The sequence below is a fragment of the Danio rerio genome, chromosome 2, assembly GCF_052040795.2.
Source record: "Danio rerio strain M-AB ecotype USA chromosome 2, GRCz13ab, whole genome shotgun sequence".
NCBI lineage: Eukaryota > Metazoa > Chordata > Actinopteri > Cypriniformes > Danionidae > Danio > Danio rerio.
In genome coordinates, this window is record NC_141022.1 from 34,662,534 (window position 1) to 34,685,883 (window position 23,350).

The 23,350-nt window shown below is 37.0% G+C and overlaps 1 protein-coding gene across 9 annotated transcripts in view; it reads left to right on the plus strand.

Moving 5' to 3' along the window:
• yes1 (YES proto-oncogene 1, Src family tyrosine kinase) overlaps positions 1-23,350 on the plus strand; it is a 262,958-nt gene that overhangs the window by 207,529 nt on the left and 32,079 nt on the right. For 7 of the 9 annotated variants that reach the window (XM_087239180.1, XM_087239178.1, XM_087239177.1 and 4 more), the window contains one exon: positions 22,830-23,117. In XM_087239180.1, the coding sequence (XP_087095306.1) occupies positions 22,838-23,117 (280 nt within the window). In that variant the 5' untranslated portion in view covers positions 22,830-22,837. 9 annotated transcript variants of the gene reach the window in all.

A 23,350-nucleotide genomic window follows, 5' to 3' on the forward strand; every position in this document is an offset into this window, starting at 1 on the left:
TTCATTTGCTAAACTAAAGTTAAAATTGGGTTAAATTGTTGCTTTGTCATTCAGCCAGCATAACAGATGGCCTACATTTCCCAGCCAAAACGGTATTTATTAAAATGTTTAACTTAATAAGAGATCATACTACTTTTTATATTAAATGTTTAATTGTTAATAACTAGAAGGGACATAGACAAAGCTTTTGAAAAAAAAAATAGCAACAAAAAATCAATGCTAGAAAGCTGCGATGTTTGCAGGCAACAGGCAGGGAGCGCCATAAGACTGCACTAAACACTATTCGCCATGAGCTGGCTAGTGTTATTGCATATATTGCCATAATACAAAGACAAACTACGGCGGTATTATATTTAAAAATACCACCGTCTTAACGTCTGCCCTAATCTTGTGAAGTGATAAACTGTGATTTCTCTCAGTTCACCGCTCCCCGCGGCGGCCATATTGTGGGATGCGTTGCTGCAAGTTAAACCGATTCCAAGCAGAGGGAGGGGGAAACATCTGCGGGAGTCCATCCACTATTCCTAGAGCTCTTTTGTCATGTAGCATAGCCACACAATCTCTACCGGTTCAAAGGTTTTTGTTTGCCTGGATTGCTCACTGTTACTCTTTTCCTTTTACTGCAATAGAAGAACAAGCCCAAGTAACGTGACTGGATTTATAATATATCACGGATTTCCCCTCACAGCATTTATTTATCACGTCTCGTGAGGTGTTAGATGGCAACGGAATGGGACAGGCTGTGATTTTCAAGTTGAACATAACAATACCATTGTGAGTGAAACACCGAAACGTTGACCGAGGACGAAGCTGTCGGAAGGCGTATGTAACCGCAAGAAAGGGAAAACGGTTCGGCAAAAGGTAAGAAGAAAACAGATTCGGGTCCTTTTCTGAAACTCTGGTCAAGTGGCCTAGTCTCTTCTCGCCTTTGATTTAGTGTGAAACGAATGTGGTAGTGCTCGAAAACAACACTGACTGCTTCGTTCGCTGTTTTTCTCCCAAAACTCTACACAAATCTCTGCGGCAGGGGCTTTCTTACTTACAAAACTAGTTGAATTTACGAAAGAAGTTTAGTAGCCGTCGGACTATACAGCTTGCTTCGACACTGATCGAGAATGAAACGTGGCTCCTCAAAGTTCCCACCTGAGTTGTACATTTCCGAGGAATCACTGTCCCGTTTGAGATTATTTGGACGGTCGTGAACTCTATCACTTCACAAGTCATCGTTACTCACACTTCTGTGTATATTTATGAGGATTTTGTGGACAAATATCCCCATTGCAGGCCTGTAGTGTTACACAAGACGCCAGAGGGAAACCAGGGCGATTCATATATATGAGCGGTGTTTGTGAGAACGACTGATATATCGTAACGTTAAATTTTCACTGTAACATTTTGCGACTCAGTTGGTACAATTCCGCTTTTAAGGACTTTCGAGTAGGACTCGTGATAAGTTGTGCAATCTTAACAATAGCTCTTCTTCTCCAGGACTTGCACTGTTTACTGTCCTCTCCAGATTGCACTCGTAACATCCGGGGGTTCCACTGCATTTTCGGTTGTTTACATTGAATAATTGATGAAAGTATGTCATAACAAAGCCGAGTTGATGCATGCGCAAGCGCGAAAATAATCCTCCTCCAATAATCCTTCTGTGAGTACAACCTCTGCCCCACTGGCTGTTGCTGACTTGACTGGTGAAGGGAAATGATGCCATCTCCAGCTCTGATCTGCTTCCGTTTGATCCTGTCTTCTGTACACGTTACCTCCACTAGTTATTCAAGCTGTGCCCTCTGTCACAATGCCAAGGACCACAAACATGTGAAGATCATATTAATAGATATTTATCAATAGGAAACATGAACATTTAAAGTTGAGAGTGAGTGGCAATTTATCAGTGTACATTTACACTCTACTCAACATTTTACATTTAGTAATACATCATTTAAAAAAACAGGTGTTTTTATTAACTGCTTAATGCACTATGAACTAACAATTGTAGTTTTGATAATGTAACAAAATATAACAAATGTGGAAAAAGATTACACTGTATTGTTCAGTGCTTTTTCATTCATTCATTCATTTTCTTTTTGGCTTAGTCCTTTTATTAATCAGCTGATGCCCTTCCAGCTGCAACCCAACACTGGGAAACACCCATGCACTCTTGCATTCACACACATACACTACGGCTAATTTAGCTTATTAAATTCACCTATAGCGCGTATATTTGGACTGAGGAAACCCACGCGAACATGGGTAGAGCATGCAAACTCGATGCTGAAATGCCACTGAGATGCACCAGCGACCTTCTTGCTGTGAGGCGATCTTGCTACACACTGCTCCCCCTCAGTGCTTTTTATTTTATTTCAGTTTTGACATGAATGTTTCAAAAATCCCCTATGCTCACAAAGTGTGCATTTATTTGATACGAGGTACAGTAAAATGGTACTGTTTTAAAATTGTGAATTACTAGTGTAGTTTCTACATTAATACAATTTCACATTTTATTAGATTTTATTCTTTAAAGTTGTGATGACAGCGCAGATTTTACCAGTCCTTACTCTAGTCTTCTGTGACAGATCTTTCCAAAATACAGCATTGTTCAGAGCTTCAGAATCGTTGCTCAAGATCGGCAAGAATGTGCATGTGTTAATATCTGACCTAAATTAAAATGATTTCCACAGAAACCATTTTGAACATCCCAGATTTAAGCAATACCACAAAGATGTCTCAAATTTATTTATTTTTTACTCAATTCACGAACCACACACATTGAGGAACCAAAACTCACTGGTAGACCAAGTAAATCATATCAGTTAAGGGATTTTAGCTGCATTGCTAGGGCCTAACATTTTTGGTATTTCTGCTGAGAATACTTTTTTTGAAAACTGGATTTTTGCAGAATAATTGAAGAATAGGTGTTTCATAACTAAAAACTTAATATATGAAATAAAAGGAATACATTTTTTACTTTTATTTAATGTTTACAGTGTAAATCAAATTAGATCTACTTGTAAACAAAGCTAGTCTCTTATGTAATATATTTACTCAAAGACAGAAAATATGACTTTATTGTAAATAAATAATTTAAACATTTTAATATTACTGGTATTTTATCACAATAACATTAGTGAAATGTATTAAAACACTGAATACATATAAATTTACACTCAATTACACAAGGAAATACATAGACTTAATAATGGACTAAAAATCTGCAGAATTCCGAGCACAGATTCCGTATTGGGCCTACTCATTGCATACAGTGATGCCTTTCTGAAGACATTTTTTTGTAGTACTTCCTAGCATGCAGTGGAAAATATTATGAAAAGGCCAAGTATTGACAAGGGGTTAAAAGAGATTAAATCCCTGTGTCACAGTCTTAGATGTGCATGCATATTCATGATTATGATGGCCATAGGTAGAAGAGGATTGTCTATGGTGCTTATGGCTGTATAGATCTTTCATGTCCATCTTTTTCGGTCCTCCCTCACCCCTCGCTCTAGCCTTTGACAGGCACAGCAGGTGGCTTTTGTGGTATGAATGGACTCGGAAGGAAGTTTGTCCCCCTCCTTGCTTGGCTCTGATTGGCAGTAGCAGCAGAATGCCATGGTGATTAGGCCATTCTGCAGTGCTGTGAGTGTGCCAGAGCAACTACAGTCCTACGCTTAATGCTCAACAGACAGCTCAGCCAAGCTCTGTTATTTACTAACACAGCGTTTTAACCAAAAACCTGAATGTGCTTCTTGAGGATGAGGAGGGAAGATACCTTTTGGAGAGATTTTGTGAATTTAAAGAATGTTTAGTTTGACATGATCAGCATTTAAGTATAACAAATGATTGAATGGCAGGCTGATATTTCTTCTAGGAATGAATGAATTAGGACAAAACACTTGGACACTAAAAGTATGATTCAGTGGAAACAAAGGTTCAGTTTAAAATTCAAGACCTTTTTTGTTTGTGCATGTTGTGGACACACGATACAACAGCGGTGTACAAGATCAGACATGTATTGTTGGTTATGTAATGTCAGTCCTGGGCCACCCTGCTTTTTCAAGGCACTATGAGCGAATTGATGTGATCCCATTCAAGTTGAAGTACTATTCAGTTTTTTGAGCTAGATGTCGCTTGTCCATTTCTTTATTGTTTTACATTGAATTTACATCAGAGTCCCAGTGAAATCAAAATGAAAGTTTTTAGGTGTTTATTTCAATATGTTAGTCTTATTGATATCAATTGATATTCAAGTGTTTTCAAAAACAATGATAAAGTTTAGAAGATCTAAATATTCAAACCTTTAGGTTTATTACTTTCAGTAAAATTAATAAATATTTTTTGTCGCTTTATACTTTATATTCTCATAACATTTTCTGACTAATAATTAAATGTTCTCTAGTATTTGAAACATTCCATCCCTTCAAGACTTGCTGATGGCGAAATCAGTCCTTTATTCACGTCAAAGAGCATTCAGACAGAGCATTACCTAGAGAGGGTTACCTAAACACTTGTAAATATACGAAAATGATAACTGATATACGGTTGTCAGTCACGATACTGGAAATTGGTTGAATAAAAGCAATGATTCATCAGCGGATCACACAAAGGTCAGCTTATAGACAAACCAGCTGATCAACATGACATTAAAACCCTCCAGTGTCCCTGTATCTGTGTTTACGCTCCGTAAACATCGGTAAGTCCGGTGAACTGATGACGTTCGCGGCCAATCACAGACATTTCTGTTGAGCACGTGAACACAATGGCAAATCAGTACTGTTTAAGAACGCACTTAACATTGCTCAATTGTTAGCAGGAAATGGATGTTTTTAAAATTTCAGTACTGATTGGTCCTAAATTCCAGTATCGTGACAGCCCTGATTTATACTTCTGCGTCAAGCGCACGCGTAAGCTCCTGGGCAGCCTTCACACTGTTGCATAGCTCTCGCCTTGTGTGGTGCTGTGGCGCACTTCTCAAAAAAATCAAAAGCCTCTGACACTGTAAATATGATTTTCTTCGGGGTGAATGATGTCTTTCTTGTTAATGTCGCCGGTACGGCCCTCTTTAGCTTAGCATATTGGTTTCGAATTAGGCAGAAAAGTCTGTTTTAAAGTGCAGAAATGAAAAAGGCCTGTTTTTGAAAGGGGATGGACAACTTTGTGACTTCCTGTTTCAGTTGAGATTGCATTAAAAACATATAAATGCATGTTAACGCACTTGATGGGACTTTTAACACATTGGGTAATGGGACCTTAAAATCAGCTTGTAATGGAAGTTGCTGAGACTTTTATTTCAGTATGTTGATGTCCTTCCAACTGAAATGGAATATTAAGTTATGGTGGGGCGTTTTTGCGCATCATATCCTTGTAGCAAGCTTGTTGCAAGAGGGGTTTGGCTGATTAATACAAAGTTTCAGATATTGTTTAGAAAAATACAAGCTTGGACAGGGCAGGATTAGGAAGGGGATGATGCTCATGCTTCAGTTGATGCAATACTACATCCCAATGTTGTGATCAAGACCTGGGGCACGTATCACTGCAGACCTTAAAGCATACACACATTCAGACAATACACATAGATCCCTGCAGAGCTGCTGATTTTGTTTCTATAAATCTATTTGATTTGACCAGAACTGAGGCCATATGTTTCACATCAGGTGGCATTATAGCACTCTGTTTAAACATGCCTGGCCATCACTAAAACGCCATCACCAAATGTTTGTTATGAGTGAGACTTGGACATGTCAGCTCACTGTCTCCAGTCATGCACTCATTCAAGCAGTTGGGTGATGATTCTAATAGAACACACGTGAAGCTCTTAATGGCACAGAGGGTATAATGAGACATGTCATATTTAAATAGTTCATATCATTGTGTTTGATTAGAATCAAATGATTGGTCTGCAATTTTCTTTTCGTAATGGCAAGGTGGAAGTGTCATTATATGATGTCACTTATAAAGAGGGGAAGTACTCAATGACTTTAGTAGCTTCATACAAAGATTTGAGCTTTTTCATTTAGAGTATGCTACTGTATTAGGTTATTATTGGGTTGGGTTTTTTATGTTTTTGAAAGATGTCTGCTGTGCTTACAAAAGCTCTGTTGAGGGGTAATTTAAAGTTGATATCTCACTAAGTAAATATGTGCTGTGCTCTTTCCTTTCTGTAACAAAATAAAAGCACAATGGATGAATATGACCGGTTCAACACTCTAGTCAAGTCACGTCATGTACATTTATCTGCCACTTTCACACTTTACAGTCAGTAACAGTAAGCAATCAGTCAGGTTATGATTGCATGTCTTAACATTGATGAACCCAGGGGAGAAATTAATCAGTGAAGATTTTGTCATAAAAAGATAACTCTAATACCTATTATGTATTACCTAATTGCTTAGACCATTAGTTTACCAGTTGGAACTAACTTTTCTGGAACGGTTGATTTGGCTGCTGTTTTAAACCTCTGAAACAAACTTTGTATGGTCGGATTAAGTTCGAACTGCTATAATCATTCCAATTTTGCTTTTCAAAGAGACAAAATCTTTTTGGGATGAGCCTTGTTTTAAATGTGTAATTTTACAGATTTACTCAAAACATTGTTGAATTCTTTTCTGATTTAGATTAAACTGATTTAGGGAACTTTGACATTAGTGTATGAGGAAATCAAACCCCCTCCTTTCCCCACTACAGCATGCATTTTAGAGCACTGTATAGCTCCTACCTACAGTAGACCTACCTACACAAGCCAGAGTATTATAAAACATTTACGTTTTTAAAACTAGAACTACAGAGAGAGTCATTTTTTTTATTTATTGCAATTAAATAGATTTTTTGAAATAAAATGCAATTAATTAATGCAATTAAAAATGCTTAATTCCCTAAGTTCTACTGAATATAATAGAGTACTAAATATGTGTGTATTTTCTTCTATCATTGTTTTTTATTAAAATTACCTAACAAAAGAATTCTGATTCTTTCTACGTAGAATTACCATAGCGGTCAAAATGACCTGCATGCATTTCAGTGTCTGCTACTTTTTCCCGTAACTTTAAATATGCAAGCCTCTGTTGCCTAGCAATGTCCTTTTAACAAAACATATCATTCTGTTATAAACAACACAACTTTTCTCCAGATATGTATTTCAAAACAGCATATTCGGTGCTGGAAAAAAAGCCTTCTCCTCTGCTTATGAAAGTGAAAATAAAAGTGAGGCGTGGACATTCATGAGTGGTCTAATTATATTTATTACCAAAAAGAACATATTTTTAGGGTAATGACTTTATTAAATATGATGACAGGATTTCAAAGCTTCATTTTAATATCTCAATAGAAGCTTTGAATGTAAACGTGACATGACATTATGACGTTTTATATGAGAACGGTCAGAATGACAGCTTTGGTAATTCTAGTAGTAAAAGGATTCTTGTAGTTCTAATGTTACATGTTTCTGAGGCCTCAATGAGTAAAGGTTCTGAACATTTGTCATTGAAAACAGTGACACATGGCAAAGCACACTAGGTATTTAGCATCTTTGCTTATTAGGCCATAATTACAAAAAAAAGTCTTAATGAGCTCAAAGTTTTAAACTGTAGTTTATGCTTGCTCTTACCCTTGACAGGCCTCTTATATGTAATCCAACCTCACAGAATTCAATTCAGTTTGATTCTGATTCCCGTTAGCCTGAAAGAGTTCATTATGCTCTGTCGTAATTTTATTGATCAGATTGACTAGTCACATATTTCAGCAGCTATTTATAACGCGGTAATCCTGAGGGTCATTTGATATTCTTTTAATATATCTTGGCCACTTGTTCGGTTGTTCAGCTGTTCAGTTCTTAGAGCTAAAGTGGCCAACCTGCTAACCAGTTTGGGTTGATTTACACTGCCTAACAGATGTGTGACCTATAACAACTGGGCATGCCCAGTGAGATTTATGACCCTTTGCCTGACCTCACTGACTCAGTTAAAAGGTCTTTGTAATGGATAACTATAAAGGATAAACCCTGAAGCGCTGCTGCTTTTCAGTGGCACAGACATCAAAGTTTTGCACGAAGTGATGTCATTGTGGCTGAAGAAATTTCACCTTCATTTCACTTTAGGTGTTAGGGCTGCACGATATTGGAAAAACTGACATTGCAATATTTTTATTCACTGAGATATTCTTTTATTTTCTTTTAGGCTTAGTCCCTTTATTAATCTGGAGTTGCCACAGAGGAATGAATCGTCAATTTTTTTTATGCAGCGGATGCCTTTCCAGCCACAACCCAACACTGGGAAACACCCATACGCTCTTGCATTCACATACATACTCTAGAGCTCCACAATTCTGGCTAAAATGAGAATCGCAATGTTTATTTATTTTTTGCTTAAAATAAAGATCCCGATTTTTCTCACGATTCTGTATATGTAAAATGTAGGTATGGCAAAAACAAACATATGGCACAACATCGATAATAATATTATGTGGTCTACTGGTTTTTATAAATAATTCTATTCTACTTCTATAATTTAATAAATCATTTTAGATCGATTCGGATTATTTTGTAGGGGAGCGTATCTGCATAAAATATAATAAAAAAATGACAAGCATGGTTAAATACAACAGACAAAAGATGCAAATAAACAATAATTTATGATTCATAAATATTCAAACAATATGACTCAAACAATATTCAGCAGCAGAAAATTAAATAATCCCTGTATATAATAATATTAACACTGTATGGTTTTAATTAAGTAAATAATTATATTATGTTCAATTAGTTTTTAAACTACAAACGTTAGTTTTTTTGTCCCCAAATGACTCAAGTTTACTTCAGATTCTTACAGTCAGGCCTTAAAAACAGATGCAATTAACAAACTTTTACTCAAAGGTTAAAATTTGTAATTACTCCACTGTATTGTAACAGTAATGTCTGGTTAACTATAATCCCAACTGCATTGCAGATCCCTGGGATGTGACTGTGGACTTGCACATTGGGATATCGATGCTAAAGAAAACATTATCTTGTGCAGCCCTATTAGGTATAGAGTGTGAACATAGAAGAGTAGAGTCTTTCATTGGAATGAAACATGAATAAACAAAACAGCATTTTTAGTTTTTATTTTGCTGTGAATATTGCTCTATTGAAAATACCTGTCTATCTACTTAATTGTTTTTTTTTTTTGTTTAAGCTTTTTACACAATACCAGAAGTAAAACAGATGTGGTTCTAGTACTTCGGTAATAGTCATGCCATAACTTTGCTATACAAATAATTGTGCAATCAACACTTATTTACAGAGCCCTATTGAACATTACATGCAAATTTTGGTCTTAAATTGACAAGCTGAAATAGTTTTGGTTTTGCAGGGTTTTTCTTTTTAAATCTTATTTTTAAGCATACGTTATAATGCGTTGACCCACAACTTTGTGATTTTTCTAGACATGCCTCCTACAATCGGAATGTTGTAAAATAAAAGCAGTATTTCCATGTTAGTGCTTTGTGTTTTAGGATCAAGGATCAGATTTGGATTTAGGAATTGGAGGACAGCTAAGTAGACATGCTTGACCATGTGCTATTTTCATGTTTTATGGATTCTTCTTTCGTTCTTTTGTGGATTATTTTGTGATCTCCATATGCATCAGTGATCTTGTATGTGTTATGTGGTCTGGGTCTGTGTCAGCGCTACTGGGGGCCAGTCTGTCCTCTAAAAGATAAGACATTGGAACTAGAAGGATTAAATACCTTCAGGATTCAGATCAGGAGATTTGAAATGAGGAGCACCACACACCTTCACACCAGGGCCCGAATCCAGGTCTTAGGGCCTGTGGTTCGTCTTAACCGAGCACTAAATGGCCCTTAAAGCTCATTAAGAGTCTAAGCTTCCATTCTGCACTAGTGTAGAGGACAGCGAGGAAATGACTAAAGGTTGATAAGAAGATAAGTTGTTCCTTGACCTTTTAACTGACTCCTAAATACTAATTGTTCCATCTCTGATTGTGGAAAGTTTGACTGACTGATTGACCAACTTTAAGGTGCCCGAATCATGCTTTTTTGGAAGTTACATATTAGATGGTTTGTAGCTGTTTGTGAATGTTAGTCAGCCTAGGGTCATTGTAGGCTGCCTGCTAGCATCACTTTGATCCTTAAACACTGTAGTGGCAGCTGAGGCTAGAAAGAATTTGCTTAGTGTTTTGGACATGTTGAAAATAGGCAGTTTTTCTGCCCTGTTAACTCAAATGCATTTTTTATGCACTATCAACAGATGCAGACTTGGTCTAAAATTGTTTTCACATGACGTTGTTGATGGTGCGCAAGGAACTTTGTCTTCTACATAGGAATCACTATCAGAATGTCAAAATGTTTCTGTTTTATGTTGTTTAAATTGGCATAAAATAAGAAATGCCAAACAGCATTTATAGACTTCCAAAAGTTTTGCTAATAAAGAAACTGGCTGGAAAACGAAAGAAAAGGTGGCATGTAATAAACAAACAATTTTCAAGACATCCATGTGTACAAGTGTTTTTTGAACGTGATAATTCATTTGACAGCACCGGTAAAGATTATATACAGGTCTAACTATGTGTATTATATGTTTAAGGGCCATGAAACCCCCCTGTTTCAGCAGAGTGTTTTCACACCTCTAGTTTGGAAAAAGTCAGGAAAGTGGGTGTGTCTAGCTCTGTTTAGGTGGGAGTGTTGGGAGAGGGAAAAGGGGAAGGATTTGAATAAACATGGGAGTTTCCATTTGGGCATGCGCTGATTTTCACTTAGGCAAAACAAACATACACGCAGGGGAGAAAGACAGTGACTGTGTTTAATGACGGTGGAATGTTTGATATCGCACATTGGATAAGAGAAAAAAACCTCTGCATTTCTCTGTAACTCCGATGCACTCGGTAGGTCAAAAAGCCATGTGTGTGTAGACTATCCTGTCACAAAACGCGGCGAAAATGAAACATGACGGTCAGTAATAGTTTGCTTGTAGTATTCACGTTTACACTCAGTGAGCATTTACAGCAGATCTTTTAGTCCATAATATTGTAGTGATATTCACGTAAACTAAGTAACTTAGAAATCATTTTGACTAAGGTCTGTCTCTAAACACTGAAAGAGTAACTTATTGCTGGCGATAAGAACTATAACTTTGCCATCTGAATGAACAAAGAAAGGGCACTGATCGCACACACTTACCAATTCTGTAGAGACAGGACAATCAACACCAACTAGAGCCGCATCTTTTTTAAAAGGAGACAAGAGGCAAATCCGGATTTCACAATTTCCAGATGCTCTCAAGTAAAATGTTCTGTACAAACATTCTGCCGCATGTCGCGTGCACTGATCCACACGTGAGTCCAGCTGCGATCTCATAGAGGGAAAATGAAAAACAAAACCTTCACTGCGACCCATATCGCCAAACAATTCTTATTCTTTTCCCACTTCTTTTGGCAACAATGTGTTGTCTTTCTTCGTCTTTCTGCCATCTGAACACTGTTTCAGGTACAAACAGTCTTCGAAGCTTGCATGGATTTTAATGAAGTTGCACCGCATACATAATGGCGCGCGCTGATTGTTTTTTTTTTTTTTTTTTTTTAATTTTGTTTAATTCTTTTTTTCCATGTTTAGGATCTTTATGTTGTTATATCTTCATGTAAAATTCTAACATAAAATCACAAATGATACTAAGGGAAAATCCATGAGTGCATAATGGAAAATCGGGTTTGAATGAACACTGAGGAGACTAGAAACAACCAGACAACAGGTCTTGAGAATTATCATTCTGCAATGAGTTGGATAAATTGGTTCAAATGTTTAATTTATGTTTAATAAATTATGGAGAGTTTGTAAATTTGGCAGCATCTAAAAGGAAAGCTACAACCTTAATTTCTACAGACATGATCACATTGTTGTATCTTTTTGTATTATATTTTATTAATAAATATGTTGGTGGGTTAATGTTTATTCTTCTGAATGGGTTTTATTTGTGTGCATGATCGCAGTCTCCAAGCAGAGCAAGTGATATGTGTTTTTTGTGCTTCTGTGTAGGCCATTTAAAGTTAAGAATTTGTTATTAAACCAGCGTAGCCCTTTTTTTCCCTCCATAATAGGTTGCAGATTAGACCACTCAGAACACACTTCCATGTGCTTTCATGTGATCAGATGAATAATGATAATGAGAATAAGGATATCGGTGCAATAAGTAAATGAGAAGTTAAAGCTTTTTTTTGTTATTATGTGGATATAAAATTGTAGAAGACATCAAAAACAAAATTGAAAAATACTGAAACAGCAAAGTTAGATCAATCATGTACCACTTTCATACATGCTGTGTGTGTGAATATACGTTTGGCTATACAGTGCAGAGTTCATACAAGCATAGAGAATAGGACCCATCTGTCCATGTCACTGTTGTGTACACACTGTTAATGCTCTTTCAACCCTATATAGGCACAGACCTCCCATTGTTTGCCAATAATCCTCACATCTGCAAGCAACTTGCTGTCTCGGCCTTCTCTGTTTCAATCCTGCCTTGTATTCATCCCTTTTGCTTACATAAACTCACATGTAGGGTTAGCCGATGGCCGACAAACTTCACGATGCTGAGCTGGCATCATGATCCATCGCCCCGCCCCACATTATTATTGATATATAACTTATTATTTGCATGCCATCTTAATAGCAATAACGGTCTTTTCATGAGCTGATGTGTTAAACTTGACATTTATATGCCGCTTGCACAGCTGACAGCATCGTGAGGATTAAATGAAGGATTATACAGCACCTCTTACGCTTAAAATGTGTAGATTCAGTGGCAAATAGTGTTACCTGCAAACCCCGTCCCACAGACTTTACAGTGAATCGCTTTAGTCAGTTTCATAGCAGGCAAAAAACACTGGAAGTCTTTTATCGACTCTTAGAAAAGTGTAAATGGTGGATTAACATTCAGCACATGGTCACTAATAAAGACAAGCCATTATTAGTAAATTTAGGTGTTTTCTAAAACAAAATCTGTCAGTGTTATTTTCATTTTCGCATCTTCAGTGCTTCACATTTCCGCAGTTGTAGCTCTGTCATCTGAAGGCAGAAGGTATGATTGAAAGCTGGTATTAACCAATCATTCGCGTTAAGTTCTAGAGCAGTGAGCCAATAAGAAGAGCACAAAGGCGGGGCAAGCATTTCGGGCTTATATTTTACTTCAGCAAGTTCACATAACAACTATTTATCTATTCCTGACTGCTTTGTTTGGCGTTTTTAGGTGCAAAGATGCATTCTGCATAAATGTTTCCTACATCCGCGCACGCGGTGAGGATTTTCCAGTGAAAACAATAAAAATGTTAGCACTACAGTGAACTCCAACCGAACTCTCATCTCCTCCACCAGCTGTGGGAAAAGCCATTAAAACAACGCAGATCATGCTATTCATGCCAGAGTCCCGCAAAAAAAGTGATTGACAGGTGGTCATTTGTTTGTAACTTTATTTATTTATGGTTTGGTTATGGGTAAAGCAAAGGCCATGTGGATCAGGTAGTGAAAACGGTAGGCTACAATTAATTAATTCGTTATGAAGTAATTGATTTTGAACACCACCCCCCCCAGCTGCCCCATACCAGTGTTTGTTATAATATTGGTAGTGCAAAAGGCACTTTGATTGAAAGCCTTATGTAAATTTAAACTTATTGGCATAAAAATTGGGTGTCAAATTTTTATTTTGGGGCTTGCAGTTGGAATGCAGGCTAAAATAAGTTTTGCCCTTTGCATCGACTAACACACTTTAAACGTAAAGCATTATTATTGAAACTTGAATTGTGAACTTTTCATGTGTTACCTACTTTTTGGTTTATTAAAAGCTTTAGTCTGACTTTATCAGATGTGTGTGCTTGTCACACAATGAGCACCAAACTGTACTCTTATGTCAAGATCAGACTGCACGATTTTCAAAGTAGTCGTGTCACAGATGTTTTCAAACTGTATGACTATCTGGGGTAGCATTTTTTTATGGCTTTGTTCACACTGCAAGATGAATCTGTGACAGGGCATTTCACACTTCATGACTTTTCAATAGGAAGAATCGCCGACAACTTTGTCTTGGTCCACAAACTACGTCTCACAACCAACAACACTCGAGAAGTGACATGGATACAATGCAAGGTCATGTAGTATATCTTTTGTTATGATCTCCATGATGTGAAAGAAGCATTAGTGGGGCAGAAAATGTACTTATTTTGCTCACCTGGTTTTCGAAGGGATTTAACAATTTCTCTCCAACTTTTTTCTGTTTCGACTTGGTTGTGGTATTCGTCAGATGACACATCAAACAGACACGGGAGGTCTTGCCAAACTTCCACTAGTTTTTCCTCCTTTTCTTGGGTCCAAATAGACCGGTATAGGTTCAGTAATAGATTATAACCGGTTATTGGGTACTGACGTCATTTATGCCCTATGCGCTATGACGCAGTAGAATTGTATGGTGAAGGAGGCGAGGACGGGTAAATAAAACGCTCTTACTACTTAAAAAGCAGGCAATTGTGCACAATTCACTGCTTGTGAGTTTGCTGTACAGTCTTTTAATGACACTAAAGAAGGCACAGCACACCAGCCACTATTTCACTTCTAGGAATTATGCTGTAAATGCCGTAAAACTCTGTCTCTGCCTCTCTGTCCCTCACTTTGAATATTTGACCCGCTTGCGTGTTCGTGAGGTAACTTTTCCTCTCCTCTTGGCTGTTAAAGCGATACTTGTGGATGCAGACATGAGCGTGCCTGTAGTGCGAGTTTTCTTCACTGCGTCTATTGTAGATTGTGGAATGACCAATCATAGGAGTAAGAACTTGCTCGACAGTGCTTAAAAAGCAAGCAGGATAATATCTGCATTCATTTATTTGCTATAAATGCTCATTTTGTCTTTTGTGCTTGTATTGAAGTTTTGTCTAAAACATTCAAAAAGAGTGTTGTCTTTGAGTAAGTCAAGTTAAAGATACAGTTCAAATATCTGCTTGTATTAAAGGAGAAAATTGTATTACAAATAATATATAAATATTAATATATTTATCAACTTTAATACAATTTTAATAAAATCTTTGGGGCTGCGACTTGGCGTGACGCAGAGTGGCTGTTCAGACTGAAACTGACACAAAGAGTCATGGTCTTTAACCTTTTAAGGGCCAAAGTGTTTTTATTTATTTTTTTATTCTCTTTGCTATTAAGGCTTATTGGAACCTAATTAGAATATTAGTATAAGTATCATCTTTTGATAAGATGTACTTTTAGAGAAAAATTGTCCATATATGTGGACACTTTTTCCTAAATATTTTTAATGCGTATATAACATATCATTTTCTTTTTACTTGCTTTGACTATCAGAGAGTAAAAACAAAATTTTTGCCATTTTGGACAGTTAAAAATAGTTTTGGGACATAGGTTTGGGACATTTCATATGCTGCAAAACAGTTGTAGGATGACACTGTATGTCTATGACAAAATATAAAACATTCAAAGTATTTATAAATAGCCACTTAAGAGCTAAAATGTACTGTCCACGTATGTGGCCACTCAAACCCTTATTGACAGCAGTAAATAACTGAACAACTATTTGAACTGTACAACCGTACAGAGGTCATAACTAGACACTAGATAGAGATAGCTCCGCTCGCATCACAGCATGAGATGTGTGCGACGTATCTGAAGAGCGGGGAAGGATGCGGGACGTATTTGAGGACCGGGCAGGAGACGTGCGATTTCCACGAGATTGTCATTTGTTTGCGGGCATCCAGGAGTCTCGCTGCATTTGCGGGGAGACTTGGGGTGTCTGCATCTGTATATATTTTAGCTGCTGTGACGCGAGCGCAGAAGAGAAATGACATGCTGTTGTGTAAATAAGGTATTGCATATGGCTATTTAGCTTGTTTATTAAAGTTGTGATCTGGTGCTATATATATATAAAATACATTTAACGTGACTTCAAGGGGGCAGGCACAGCCTTTGGGAGGGCAGGCCACCCCCCCTTATATAATGGTAAGGGAAACTAAAATTCTGCTTTGTTTATGCTTTGTTTGTGTGCATTGGAAGTTTGGTTTTCTTTGAGGAACAGGCAAACAGACGCAAAACATGCAGGCGCAGAATGCGGCTCACATTTCAGTCGGCTTTTGTCCATTTTGTGTGTTTACTCAAAATTTTTTGGTCCAGACTTGATCCACAACGACACAGTTGGTTTTTGTTGGTGCTAGTTGTTTGGTGTCGGCTAGGTGTGTCCTGGCCCTTACAAAGCTGAGATTGTGCCATCTGAGTCTGAATTCAGCTGCATTGTCATTTTACACATTGCAACTTTGCTAATTGTACAAAACGGAATAATTTCTAAATTGACAAACTACTCAGTATCTACTTTAGGTACACAATATCACATTCACATTCATAACAATGTAGATTGTCCAACTCATGTCGCATACTTGCAGCATAGATTGAGACTTAAAAAAGATTGAAGATGAATTGATTGAAGCTCATCTGTCAGGGGCACGCTTACATTTTCTCCTCTTTGAAATGATACTGCCATCCCCTTAGGCGCAGTCTTTGAAATTATATTATGGGTATTAGAAGCAGATTGTGTAGTGCTGACTTTATGACTCTATCAGAGGTCAGATCTTTCTCCAGTTACTTCCTTTCTACCGCTCTACTGTCAGACCTGGGATTGATTAAAGTCCACGCTGAGGTGTTTACAAGCACACGTCATTGGCTTATCCTGTCCTGAAGAGGTGACGCCTTTCTAGTGTTTTCCTCAAAGGTCAAGAGGCGTGGATACAGCTCAGATGTGAGGACTTGTTCAGATCGTTTCAAGCACATCCTCTATTCAGTACATTGATTGCCTGAATTTATCTTTTAAACCTTGAAACACTTCCCAACATAGATTGCAGCAGTGATTGCCCTAACACATTAAGCTGACAAAGTGTGTATCCTGAACTTAAACATTGCGCTTGAATACATAACTAAAATATAGCCGAAAGTTGACTAGCTCTCCATGTGCCTTGTAGGAAGTCACTGTTGACAAAAGTAGGCATCATTAAACCACCTTGAGTGTGCATTGCCTTTAATAATTCAGTGGATTAGAGTCAGTGATTTCTTAAAGAAACTATATATTAAATATTTAAATGTTGCAATTTAAACAATTTAAGCTTATGTTGAGGCCGTCGAGGCCAAAAACAATGTGCTTCCCTTTTATTCACATATACACATTAATGTAAAACAGTTCACATTTACTCATATCTGGATGGCAGTGGTTTGTAGTGGTGTCAATTTATTGTTTCTTCAGTGCACTGCAATGCAGATGCAGACAATTTGATATCGGTTCAGTAATGACCATAACCGGTTATTATGTACTGATGACATTTAATCTCATATGCGCTATATTGCGGTAGTTTACTTTGATGGGGGAGGTGAGTGCGAGAAACTAAAACACTCAATCTACTTAAAACGCAGAAACTGTGCACATTTCACTGCGTGTGTGTTTGCTGGACAGTCTTTCACTGACACTGACGTTACAGCAGAACCCCTGTTTTACTGTAATAGAGAAAATAAAAGTAAACTCTAGGGGCGTAACAATACACTCAGCTCACGATACGATGTGTATCACGATATAATGTTCACGATTCGATATGTATCACGATATTTGGAATACAAATTCAAAATTAAACTGAAATGCAAATTTTACCAAGTAAACTATTTTTTATGTATTTCTTTTGTTTCAACTTGTTAAACTGAACCTTCTTTAAGAAAATAAATTAAACAGGCCTGTCTCTGGAAAATGAAACCATTTAAAAACTTCTTTAAAAATATTATTGAAATGACAGAGACAAAATTAAGGAACAATTTAAGTAAAGGTGCAAAAAAATAAGCTTTGTATTCAATTGAATTTAACAGTAAGAGCTTAAGGCTTTGCTTGGTCACTTGCGTTTTTTTTGTGTGCAAAAAAAAATCCACATTTCAAGGTATTTAATTCATATTTGATTAAATTCATTTAGAGATATCTCTAATTACAATTGTGACTAGTCAACTCTTTAGAGATATCTGCAAATATTTTTCAATGGAAGTCAATGGAGGAATATGACTAGTCATAATATATTTGCAGATATCTCCAATCTGATTTCTTACTAGTACAATTGTAATTGCAGATATCTCTAATTGTCATTCTGACTAGTCGAATTATAATTATGGCTAGTCAAAATATAATTAGAGATATCTCTAAGTATATTTATGGATAGTCAGAATAAAGGTTTAAATGCTAAAACGGCTTGCCATACGCGCGCGTCAAACATAGTCCGTCCTCTGTAGTAACAGCTCATGGTCAGCTCATGTCATGTGTGATTTTGCGGCGGAAACATTATATGAAGACAGAATGATACTTTAGGGTGAATTGTACCTTATAAATACAGTATGTGACTCTTTCAACACCATTAGGAGGTATCCCTGTCGCTGTGCAAAGTATGTAAATCACTGTGAAGACTTTTAAACTTAGGATGTTTGACCCAGTATGCGTGTCAAAAAGCGGACGAGTCTAAAGCAATGACTGTTCAACCGCAATGTTGCCAGACGCCTGATTTTGAGAGGATGGGCCATCCTCTATTTCAACTCCACTCATCTTGGTCTGCTAACATTACTGCTGCTGCAATCTGAACTCACGTGCGACAGCAGGTGGAACGTAGCTCACGTGCAAACAGCTCAACTAATAAGAGAAAACGGACGTCATATTGTAATCAAATCGTCATAAAGCCATGATGCATATTGTGACATTTTTGCATCGCAATAAATCGTACAACGATAAATCGTTACACCCCTAGTAAACTCCATTTCTGTCTCTCTCTTTCTCTCTCTCACTGTAGACTTTTGAACTGCTTTTCGCTCATTATAGCACACGTGCTGCTGATGATGTGACAATAAAAGTGATTTGATTTGTTTTTGATTATGGTTGCAAAGCGGCAGAAACAAATTTACATTTCTGGAAACTTTTCAGGACGTTTCTGCAGGAAATTCTATAATTTTCTGAAACTTTCCCATTTGAAAACTATCTGGAATTTATGGAAATTTGTATTGATTAGAAATTTACAACATACAAATTAGAAAACAAAACAATTTTTTTAATACAAGCTGAAAAACATGCAAACAAATACAGAAACAGTGACATCTTCCATTTCGTATATCTGGTTTAATGTAATATCAAAACCTACTTAATTGGAAGTAACATTTAGACCCAATTGCAGGAATGTGCTCACTATTGCTGGGGTAGGCAGAACCTGGAAGACTGGGAAATACCTGTCCTTCTACCAGAGTGCACAACATTGATGAATGCGCAGGGTACAAATTAAGTTGAAATTGCATTTAAGTCTGGTCATTTTAACAAATTTTTATCTATATTTAATTAAATTCTCTGTTATTTGCTTTTCTGCAATTTCGTAAATTCTTAGTTTATTCCCTTTAATTTCTATATATCTTTTTTATTACCATATTTTCCCATTAATTCTCATGAAAAGTTTCCAGCTTTGATAATTTCTGTAATTTTGCAACCTGTTTTGATTCAGATTTTTATTATCAGAGCAATTTCACAACAGTGTTCACACAAAGAATTCCACTATTGAATGTAGATTTTTTTTTGTTTGTCAATTATTATTCACAATGAGTTCCTTTTGTGAAATTTAGTTTAGGACCTCAATACATTACAGATATGCTCACTGAATACAAACCTAACAGGCCACTCACATCATTAGCATCAAGTAAATTAGATATTCCAAGAGTTCAGTAAAAAAACAGGGTGAATCCACCTGCTGGAATCAGCTCCAACATTAGGTACATTCAAATCAATGTCTGACAGATGGCACTATGTCTTTCTTTTCTTTTCTTTTTTTTTTAAAAAACTTGTATTGACACCTTTAAATATGTTTTTAATTCATTTTTATTTTTTGTTTTAATTTTTTAAATGTTTCTTTTATTTATGTTTATGTAAAGCACTTTGAATTACTATTGTCTATGGATTGTGCTATATAAATAAACTTGCCTTGCCTTGCCTTTTGGGAAAAAAAAGAATGGGATTTTACATCCAGAACCCATCTTTCGCAGTCCATATCTTGTTTCTTTCCACTGTCTGTTTCTTCATGCTATCTTTGTTCCCTGCTGTTCTTGGTCTTGTATCCCTCCTCTTAGGGCCACCTGTTTCTTCAAGGCTGTGCTCACGTTCCTCATTCCCCTGCACATGTGTGCCCATGCCGTGCCCAGTTCAGACTAGACAAAGAGGCCTGGCAGAAGCACAAGCAGGGACAAGGCATCTGGAGATTATACTGTCATCTCTCTCGAGTTGTGCCTCTGAGGGTGAAGCTCTCTTATCACATTGACCACACGGAGCAGTCAACACATCCTGACACATTCATGTGGGATGTTAGAGACCCAACGTTGCTCAAAAGACGCCCGTGTGATTAACTCTGACATGTGCATTGCTGTGGAATGACGGCAAATCTGTTGAAAGTGGTTTTGATTTGCCATGTAACGGGAAGCAGATGCTTGCGCTGAGGTCTGATTTGAGGTTTCCTCCATTGTGAAACCACAGTCTATGTTTGTCATCTTTTTTATGCTCGCTTTCAGTCTGCATTGTGTGACGCTAATTGAAATCTGAAGAACAAGGGAACAACTGTAAAATTGGTTTTGGTTATTCTCCATTGGTTGTTTAAGCTGTTTCTTAGTATCCTTTCTGTAAAGTTGAGATTAGGGCTGCACAATTCTGGCGAAAATGAGAATGGTTTTTGTTTTTTTACTTAAAATCAAGATCATGTTTTTCTCATGATCCTGCAGATGTAAAATACGGTTTATATGAGTAGGCTATTATTATTGTTATTCCTCAAACATATGGTAAAACAACAATAATATCAGGCCTGTGTGTATAGGTCCACTGTTGGTTAAAATACTAAATCTTGTAAACTTATAAAGGTGGACTTGAACAGACTTTAAATATGTCCTGGTTGTTAATGCACAGTAAAGTTATGACATCAGATTACAACTATTTAAAAATTTTATAAGTTTAATTATTATGTTTAAGACATTCTTGTTATTTGTCATCGACAACATTATTAGACTTTTTTTTTTACTGGTAAATTGAGACATTTGTGATTGTCAGGTTGCCTCTTGCACTATATTTAACATAATATAGGCTAGCGAGTTATACTGATGCTGCAAACATTTATTTTTTTGCACAACATTTTGTGTTTGCTATGAAAGAAAAAAACATTTCAAATGCTTTTCTTAATCATAAATTGCATAAAATGCAATATGATCATTTAAATGACGTGCACGCATGTTTCATTTTTTACTGCTGAGTTCGGTTCATGTCATGGCTGCCATCACTTTGAGGAATAAAAACATATATGCAAATCATACTTCCCGCGCAGCTCCCAAAAGATCACTCTGTGTGTGTAACAAACTATTTACAACTTTATCACCTGTTATTCACAGCCTTTGCAGGTTCTGTTTTCCTAAGTGGCCATCATTGGCGTGCACGCACACATCCTCTCGGTAGTTAATAAACAGTGCTTCAGCTCATGTGTTTTCGTGGCCGCAAATACATCATTACTTTAAAGCAGAAATTACATTTTTGGATGAATTATACCTTATAAATACAGGTATGTGACACTTTTAACACCATTTGAAGGTGTCCATGTTGCTGAGAAATATATGTAAATCAATGTAAAGACTTGTGCGACGACCTTTACGCTTCTCTCCTGATCTTAAAAATATAATTGGCTGAATGGTTGAAAAGCTGAATTAAGATCGTGTGTAGGGTCGAATCGAGATCACAATCTTTTTTCGATAAATTGTGCAGCTCTAGTTGTGATGCATCGAATACTGTTTCTGAGTCAAAACCTTTACTTGTTTCAGCTGAATTGATCACCTCAACAGCCATTTATGACAAATGTTTGTTCATAGATATTACACATGAAGGCAGGGTCAATGGTGTGAGTTCTGATGGTTGGAGGATTGTATGTCCAAGTCCATGTACGAGTCAGTTTTGGGAAAATTGTTTAGATGCCATGTTTAACAACACGGTTTTATGTCCCTGCAAATTCCAAAGCACAATTGCATGACATTCTTGCCTGAAAACACGGACAGAGGAAGACATTGCTTTCAGAGACTCTCTGTGAGCACTCAGTCTGTATTTTTGCTCATTGTTGTTCTTAATTCACTGTCCTTTATTGCACTCCGATATGTTGCTGTCATATAATCTCTATTTAGGTCTAAATAAAATTTAAGATTATTTTATTTTCCTTCTGCTTCATTGCAGTAAATCAGATTCTCTTCTTTTCATGTATTCATAATTTAAATGTAATTAAATTTGTGGATGAGCATGTCCATATCCTTATGCTGCCTGCTGTTATTCATATTCGTTATTCATATTCTCTCTAATAATATTTATTAATACAAGCTGGCAATGTACACAGAACTTACAGGTTCTTTATCAGTGAATTTTAACCTTGTCCACTGTAAACTATCATCTCTGACATTTGTCTTGCATGGCACCTCAAGCTCGCTATTCAGTTCCTCCGATTGTTCAATTTCAGCAAGATGAATCGATAGGTTGGCTCCTTCAACCACATACACCTTCAGAATTCAAGCTGACCACTCACAAATATTTTGGCATTTTAAAAAAATGTATATTTGCCATCATATGAATAAAATATTTTCTAAAATTTTTGATATTTATCTTGGAAAAATGTTGTGTATTACATTATTTCAATTGCAGCCATAAACAATTGCTTTGATAGGTCAATATCGTGTTCCTCTGCAAAAAAAATGCCTTGAGTGTTGATTAATATTAACTCTTTCCTTCTTGACAGGCTTGACTATGGGCTGTGTCAAGAGTAAAGAGGACAAGGGTCCCACACAGAAGTACCGACCAGATCCCACCAATCCCACCCCTGGGTCACACATGGGCCTCTATGGACCAGACCCTACTCAGATGGGTCAGTCACCAGCCCTGAAGGGTCCCACCAACAACTATAACAGCCGCTCCTCTGGTCTCACCCCATTCGGTGGCTCTTCCTCTGTCATCACACCCTTCGGTGGAGCCTCGTCCTCCTTCTCCACGGTGGCAGTGAACAACCCTTTTCCTGGTGTCGTCACAGGTGGGTGGATAAGAGCGATAAGAACTCTTCAACTGTCTTTGTTTAGGGAAACTAGAATTCCTAAGAAGCTGGAGCAGATGTCTGATAGCAGGTGTGTTCTTTTGGATTGCAGATTTAGGCTTTTCCCCATTTCAGGCCTCAGAGCTTTACTCAGAATTGCATGCATACACAAAAACTTACGCAGAGAGGTGTTTGTTTTCCTGTGACAAAACAAGACAATTATACTTCTTTTT